This window comes from Belonocnema kinseyi, chromosome 5, assembly GCF_010883055.1.
Source record: "Belonocnema kinseyi isolate 2016_QV_RU_SX_M_011 chromosome 5, B_treatae_v1, whole genome shotgun sequence".
Lineage (NCBI taxonomy): Eukaryota > Metazoa > Arthropoda > Insecta > Hymenoptera > Cynipidae > Belonocnema > Belonocnema kinseyi.
Window position 1 is genome coordinate 100,143,458 of NC_046661.1, and position 8,764 is coordinate 100,152,221.

General features: G+C 27.6%; 1 protein-coding gene across 1 annotated transcript in view; it reads left to right on the plus strand.

The window, feature by feature from the left end:
• LOC117173804 (neurexin-3-like) overlaps positions 1 to 8,764 on the plus strand; it is a 435,470-nt gene that overhangs the window by 236,144 nt on the left and 190,562 nt on the right. Inside the window, exons 9-10 of the mRNA XM_033362447.1 lie at positions 5,210 to 5,532; positions 8,295 to 8,586. Of these exons, the coding sequence (XP_033218338.1) occupies positions 5,210 to 5,532; positions 8,295 to 8,586 (615 nt within the window). The remainder of the gene's footprint in view (positions 1 to 5,209; positions 5,533 to 8,294; positions 8,587 to 8,764) is intronic.

Sequence of the window (8,764 nt, forward strand, 5' to 3'; positions counted from 1 at the left end):
CAACCAATTGCCATTGAAGCCTTTAGGTAGATATACTTTGATGCATCGATCGAATAAGGACGATAATTGTACTCAAGGGACCCCTATGCACCATCAGGGAATCATAGGCAGCTGAAATTGAGCCACGAGGAATGCACATGACCATAGTCTGCATTATGAATGTTCTACACCTCATTTCGAGGTCTGGGTCTGTTTCATTTCTTAAACTGATACGAGGGTGGTTCACCTTATGCTTAATTATTTATCCTCCAACGCTTAGCTCGCAGTAATTATTTATTGCAGACTGCTAATTGGACCAAATTCAAATATCTGTGCAAATTAGTCTAGCAATCCAGATATCCATGTAGGGTGATGGCTGTAGGTCAGGTAAAAGCCTAGGAATTTTAATAGTCGGGAAAAAGTCAGGGAATTTTTTATATGAGGTACTTGGAATAACTTCTATATAAAATTTTTTGATTTTAAATTGAAAGTTTGTTATTCCGTTTATAAAATATTCTATGCTAAAATTGTTATGAGATTAAGATTCTGGCCTGTCAACGTCAATGTTAAGGAAAAATGCGAAATTGGTTAATGGTAAATTAGGACATTTAAAAAATGAAGTTTTTTAACTGTTTTTTTTTTGTTGAAAGTTCATCTTTCTTGGTTAAAGATTCAACTTTTTTTTGACAACTTATATTTCCATTTAAAATTTCATCGGTTCTAGAAATTTCATCTTTTTGGATAAGAGTTTTAGAATGCAATTTTTTGGTTGAAAATTAATCTTTGTTGGTTTAACTAGTTTGTTAGATTTTTTTAAAGAATTATAAATTCGTTAAAAAATTCATCCCATTGGTTAACAATTCGTTGTTTTTTGGCTTGAAATAATTGTTTAATTTCAAAATTTAACTATTTCAGTTAAAAATTGATTGTCTTAGTTGAAAATTCATATTTTTGGTTGAAAGTTTAACTTTTTATTGAAAATTAATATTTTTTAATTAATAATTCTACTTTTCAAGTAAAACCTTAACTAGATTATTAAAATTTAATTTTTTGGTTGAATGTTCATCTCTTTGGTTATGAATTTAACTTTTTTCATGAAAGTTCTTTTCTTTTCTTGTGTGTAAAGTTAATTTTTAAACTGAATATATATATATATATAGCTTTTGCATTTATGGTCGAAACTTAATCTTTTTTAGTTGATTTTTGTTTTTGTTAAATATTCATCTGTTTTTTCACTGTAAAAAATTAATTTTCTAGCTAAAAATTTAACTTTTCCACTTTTTTGTTGAAAGTTCTGTTTTAGTCAAATTTCATATATTTTCTTGAAAATTCATATTTTATGGTAAAAATTATTCTTCATGGCAGAAAAATCGTCGTTTGTATTATACATAGAAAAACCAATTTCATATTTTTAGGATGAAATTTCAATTATCACATTTTTTTACAAATCATCTTTGTAAGGAAAATTCAAATATTTGGTTAAAAATTCAACTGTTCTGTTGAAAAATTAATCACTTTATTGAAAATTTAACGGCCTTCTACAAAATTCGTCTGTTTAGCTTGACAATTATTTAACTATTTGTTAAAAAATGCAACTGTTTTTTTATGAAGTTTTATAGATAACTTGTCTCTTACTCTAAACCTTGTAACCATGTGGTTATAAATACAACTGCTTACCTAAAAATTAATTTTTATTTAAAATTAAACTGCTTGGTTTAAAATTTACAATTTTTTCTTTAAATTCGACTACTTAGTTGAAAATTCATCTTTGTATAGGTACAAAATTTAAATATTTGGTTAAAATTTCAACTAATTTGTTAAAAATTCGTCGTTTGAGATTAAAATTTTAACTTTTATGCTAAAAAAATCATATTGTTTTGTTCAAATAAACTAATTTGAAATTTTTTCATTTTTATCTGAAACACCACAAAAAAAATTCTATAAAAGAAAAAAAAACATTTTTTGTTCTATCTAAAGAAATTTCAGGTTTAAAATATTAAACTTTTTCTTAAAAATTGTGCATTAAACTGAATCAAAACTATATGTTTTCAGCACATTTCTAAAAGGTTCGAAATTAAAAAAGATTATTTCATATTCAATAATTTTTTATTATTGTCTAATATCAAAAACTGCAAAATAAACTTCCATGATTTTTAGAGCAATATGAATTTTTGAAAATTTTCAACCCGAAAACCAAACAGAATAATATATTAACCGATTTCGAAAATTTGTTGCACTTTTTTATGATGTCAACCCACACATTTTTTTCCTTTCGCTCAAACTATTCGACTAATATGAGCATTTTCATTTCGCCCTTAAATAATTCAAAACTTCGACATAAAATAACAACTTTTTCCGACATTTTCAAAGTCACTTGCTTCCCACTTGTTTCCTACTACTTCATATAACAAAACAAATGAGACTCAAGTGGCTTTAAAAATCCGCGTTGGAACTCTCTTGTTCTAGTGACACACATTGTTAAATCAAAGAATTTTTTTTTAATGAATACAGAATGTGAATTTTTTTTTTATTACACTTTCTTTTTTTCAATAATGCATTAACTATAAATAACTTTGCAGTAACCCCATATGATGATCATTATTTGTGGGCAAAAAATTTTATGGTACAAATAATTGTATTAACAATCCTACCTCTTTCATTACTACAAAAATAATAAACACAGTTTTTTTTAACGAAACCAATTGAGCATAACTTTGTTGTATTTGTCTAACTGAATAAACAAATCTGAAATTTGTCCCGAATTTTCCTTTTGCCAAATTGTCTATTTTTTATTGGCTAATTTCGTTTTTTTCATCGGAACTGATTATCAGAAAAGCGGCAATAGTACTTTTCATGATAACAACTCTAAAGAAATAATGCTGCCAAATTCACAAATATAATTAAGAATTTCAGTTTCAATTCGAGGGCAGTGACAAAGATAATAGAACATTTTATTATTTAACTAAAGCCGGAAATATTCAACAGATTTCATATTTGTATTTGACTTGAGAAAATGTAACTTTATTGTTCAATATCAATCAAAATTTGATTTTTGGAACAGGTGATAAATTGCAATTTTCCTATATTTTTATTATATTATTTAAATTGATATAATTATTTTAGAAAACCAAAAATTACGTAAAAATATACAATTTCAGCAAAAAAAGGGAATTTTTAGCAATATAGTTACATTTTTAAGCAAAGAAATAAATTTCAAATTAGATATTTAATTCTCAACAAAAAAAATTAATTTTTAACCCGATAGATGAATCTTCAGCGCAGAAGATGAATTTTCGACCAACAAATGACAACTATAAATAAAAATAGATGAATTTTTAACAAAATATAGTTAAAATGTAAACTCAACAGAATGAATATTGAATGATTGATGAATGAATATTGATTTTCAACAGAATACATAACATTGCAATCAAATTTGGAATTTTTTAAGGAATTTTCTTCCACTAAGAAGATTAGAATTCTGCGAAAGAAGACAAAATTTAAACAAAATACAGAAAGTTTTAACTCAATAGCTATGCTTTTAAAAGTGAAGAAGATGAATTTTAAACCAAAAAAAGTAATTAATTTTTAACTTAAATAATGAATATTCAACCAAAAATATGGATTTTTAACCCAATAGTTGTATTTTCAACCCAAAAGATGAACTATCTACAAAAAAGACATTTTTAACCAAACAGATGAATTTTCGATGAAGAAAATTAAATGTCTATCACAAAAGATAAATTTTCGACAAAAAAGGAATTATTAAATTTTCAGTTAAAAAAAAAACTAATTTTTATTTTTTCAAACTAATTTTTATTAAAGAAATGAACTTTTAACAAAAAAGAATTAGTTTTAATCAAATAAATGAATTTTAAACCAAAGTTTTGATTTGTAAAGGACTTTTCAAACGATTATTTAAATTTTCCACCAAAGAAATGAATTTTTAGTCAAAAATATGAATGTCATCAAGACAAAAGACAAAGTTAATACAAAATACATAAATTTTAACCAAATAGCTGAATTTTCAAGTGAATAACGTAAAAGTTAAACCAAACATGAAATAGTTAAATTTTTAGTAAAAAAAATTGATTTGAAAAAAATAATGAATTGTCAAAAAATATTTAATCGAAAAAATTAACTTTCAACCAAAAAGATAAGTAAGTCGCCAAGAAGATCATTATTCTAGCACAAAAGACAAAGTTCCAACAAAATAAAAAAAATTTCAACAAAATAGCTGAATTTTCTAACAAAGAAGATAAATGCTAAACCAAACATGTGATAGTTAAATTTCCAGTCAAAAACATTATTTTCTGCAACAAAACAATTTTTAAGAAAACAATTTAGTTTTAAACAAAAAAAAAGGTGTTTTCAATTAAAATTATGTATCATGAACCGACAGAAATCAGTTGTTAACAAAGTGGTTCGACAATGAAAAATATCATTGCCTTGTCCACTATATATAAACTATATATATAACTTTTTTCATCTGGGCTTGAACTTTAGACTAAAACAGGTTCTTTCTTCAAAGCGTCAACTTTTGAAGTGAAATTTTTCATATTACAGGATCAAGGTATAAGCTCAACATTTTTTTACTGTTGAACTTTAAAATAAAATCTAATTCAAATGGTGAAATTTAATTCTACTTTGATGAATATTATTATCGCAAATGCCATGAAAATGCATTTTTTATGTTTTCTAAATGTTAAACAAATATTAAAAGCACGATGTCGGTTAATTCCACACACAGCAAGATATATTTTGTTAATACGAAAACTAATCTGCTAATCTGAAAGAATTCTACATAAGTAAATAAAAAATGGTGTCATCCATACTGAATTTAGTGGAATTTTTTCGCAGAAAATAAATAAACTGCTGTAAATCATATACAGCATTTTGAAACCATATAAGATTGTTGTCTGTAAAATCTACAACAAAATATTGGGAAATAAACTCATATGAAGAAAAATGAAACGAATAACATCAATTGCAATTAATGTGATTCGTTTCATCTTTCTTCATGCAATAAGATATTTTGAAAGAATGTTTTTTTAATTTTTCATGAACAATTAAAAAACGTTCCTTTAAAATATCTGACGAATCTTCCTTTGGATCTTCGACCAAACTCAAATTTCTTTCTAAAGAAAACCACCTTTTTCTTGAGATGGAGAAAGATTAGTGTAACAACTTATTACACTCGGAAGGTAACTTTTTCTTTCTCTTTTTTCAGCCGAAGCGCTTCTGAACAAAGATAGCGTCTTGGAATTCCGAACTCTTCACGTTGGTGGTTATCTTCATTCCGGAGAGGAAATGCCACACTTTATTGGTCAGCTCCAGCAGGTCTGGTTCAACGGATATTCTTATTTGGAAATCGCCCGAAGCGCTGGTTCGCATCAAAATTCACACCAGGGTGTAACTCCCATAATCAGAGTTACAGGAAAGTTTGGAAAAAGAAACCATCCCGTCCACCATCCAGTTACATTTACTTCGAAACATACTTTTGTTGGTCTGCCTGTTCTCAAAGCTTACGTCGAAACAAACATCTACTTTCAGGTACCTTATAACTTATTCTGCTCAATCTTGTACTATAAATTAATTTCAGATTTTATTAAGGCATCATTGCGCAACCCTAAATATCAAAAAAACTTTACTGCGCATCTATACGTTTCATTAAACTCTACTGCGCAGCCATAAATGTTATAGTACCCTACAGCGCATGTCTGAAAAGTGACGACAGGACTCGAAAACTCAGTGGCGGGAAATTTCAATCACACAAGTTTTTTTGCTTTATAATTTGATAAGTAATTTATAGAAAATTATTGATTTTTATTCTGAAATATCCATAATTTTTAAATGTTTACGTGAAACTCCTATTTTTAAGTATAATTAAAGTCTAAAAAATTATCAAAGCTGTGATTTATTATTCAATTATTCTTTTTACTCTTGTCTTTAATAACGAAAGGCCACACCATCTTCTCTTAAAGGGACTATACATATACATTTCATGTTTTATTTCCACCTTTTATTATAATGTAAGCCTATTAAAAGGGATTCTCGTGTCTTTTTATGCCTGAAGTAAAGCGTGAGCCTTATAAAGACTGACGTATATTTCAATTTTAATAGAATCAGAGCTCATAACCTGACATGAAACTGGCACAATATTTTCCCGAAAAATTTATTATATCATACTTATTGGACATAAAGTATGGTGATTGGGTGTTTTATTGGGACTCGTATATTTTAATGATAAGATAATAAAACATAATATTTCCAAATAAAATTAGCACCATCTATTTGGACTTTTTTATTGATTTATCAATAATATTCAATTTTGATATACATATTAAACTTTATACGAAAATAATAAATACTGAATTGACTTACAATTAAATAAAAATAAAGTGTTTCTTTAAATCACATTTTATTTTTGTCTATTTAATTGAATAACATTACATTCTTTTGAATTCTGTTAAATGTAGTTAAATTTATTTTCGCACTTATGTTTATAGCCCTATCAATTTTGTAGTATATCAATAAATAACCTCAAACTCTATCATTTTAATTTTAATTACTAAGTTGAATTTACCTCCAATTGCATTTCATTAAATATAATCGAATTCAATTGCATCACTTAAAATCTCTAATATTTAATTACATTGCCTCTAAAGTTAGTTATATTATTTTAAATTATTTATTATCATCAGGATATGTAATGCTTTCCTTGCGAGACCCCCTCCTCGTGTTCTGCTTCGAAAACAGTTCCAATAGAGAAGAAAAATTTTAATTTCAATATAAAAAATAGAAATTTCTTTGCACTCTGTAATCTAGAGTGTTGAAGTTTTGATAAAATTGGGATAATTATATATCCACAAACTTGAAAAGTGATGTGCCTCTTTGTACACACAATAATAGAAGGAGTCTTGAATTTCAAACTTGTTCAAAACTTAGAGACCACGCCTTCAATTATCTCGAGGCGTTTTATAATTTAAATCCTCGAGTCACGTCATAATGCTCTTTGCAGTTCGCAGTAATAATTCATAAATATAATGGCGGCATTTCGTCCTAACTAGACTAGGTGGTACCATTTTAGTCAACAAATTTTTAAAAAGAATTCAAAGTAGGATATGCTTTAGAATATGTTATGAGGTCCCCTTTTTGAGTTTTGTCTTTTTTATTTATTTTATTGTCTCAATACTTTGAAAATACATGTGTAAGAATTTTTACATATGGAATTATCCCCTTTTACATGACCATTATTGCGTGCCATTTAATAAACATTTTGAACTAAGTTTTATGAAAAATACTTACCATAGAAAAATGTAAAAAGTTATTATTTTCCTTGAAAAATAAGTTAGAAAATTTCCATTTAATTATTTACATTCATGGTAATGTAAAAGGGGACAATTTTATGTATAAAACTTAAATGCATGAATTTTATAGACATTGAGAACATAAGAGTAACAAAAAATCAACTTAAAAGAGAAAACTCAAAATAGGGGACCTGTAAATCATATTCGATTTTGAATTTTCTGGGGCGGAGCAATTTTTTTATTAAAAAGTTACATCTTAAACCAATATATGTGCGGTTTCAGAGTCGATTTTTTTTTTAAGAATTTACATCTGAACTAATTGAATACCGAGTTGAAAATTTGAGAAGTCATTTAATGTCACTAAGGAACATTTGTATGATTTTTAACTTCTGGAAATACAAAAAAAACGTTCATTGGTTCCTTATGGCCTTAAATAATTTTATTATTATTCACTCACTGCATGGAATCAAAATTAAGGCTGCCACTATGATGAGATAAAATTATGCATTCAAATCCTGGATAGTTGAAGGGTTTTCGTGTCTGCAAAAATATTTTAACCTCCGAATGTTTTTCTCCTCATCAGTCATTACCAAACTAATAAAACTTACATTCAAGTCTTCAAAATGAACTTAGGTCAAGTATGGAGAACAAAGAGAACCAAGAAAACGAAAGTGTGTGGTACGAAGCTGAAGTGTGTGGTACTGCGGTTGTAGAAAGAGTGTCTGATGGCGCGTGGTGGAATTATGAAAACTAAGCAACCGCTCAAGAAAAAAAGCACATAAATTCATATCATTCTCATGACATGTTTCTTTAGAGAAACAGAAGATGAATGTCATTTTTTTTATTCCAAAAAATTTCAAACAAAAACTTTATTATATACTGATGAAGCTTGATAATCACAATAAGCGAAACGTTTATATGTTTAATCCTACACATTTCGATCAGCTCAATAAATAAGCTTTTAACCAAAAGAACCAAAATTCTAATCCAAGTTTAATATTTCAGTTCAAGACTCGAGAAGCTAATGGCCTTATCCTCTTCAACGCTGGTCGTGAGAGGGATTTCATTGCTGTGGAATTAGTGAATGGTCACATTACCTACGTTTTCGATTTGGGTGATGGGCCTGTCAAAATTAAAGACACGTCAAAAACGAGACTCAATGACAACAAATGGCACGCTGTCAGTATAGGTCGACCAGCTCCCAAAAGACACACCCTGGCTGTTGATGATCACATCGCTGTAATAAACAGTCAAGGAAGCAACGAAAATCTCGACCTGGACGGAATTCTCTATATAGGTGGGTGTTAAATCAGGTGTTTCAAAAAAATATATATCAATTTTTGTCTAGCTCATCCACCTAATTTCTTTTATTAGGTGTAAAAATAATTGCCCAAAGTTTGATAAATAATAAAAAAAGTTTAACCCGTGGTCCAATGCCTTTGAAGTAATACGCTACCAATTTTGGGCTATTTATC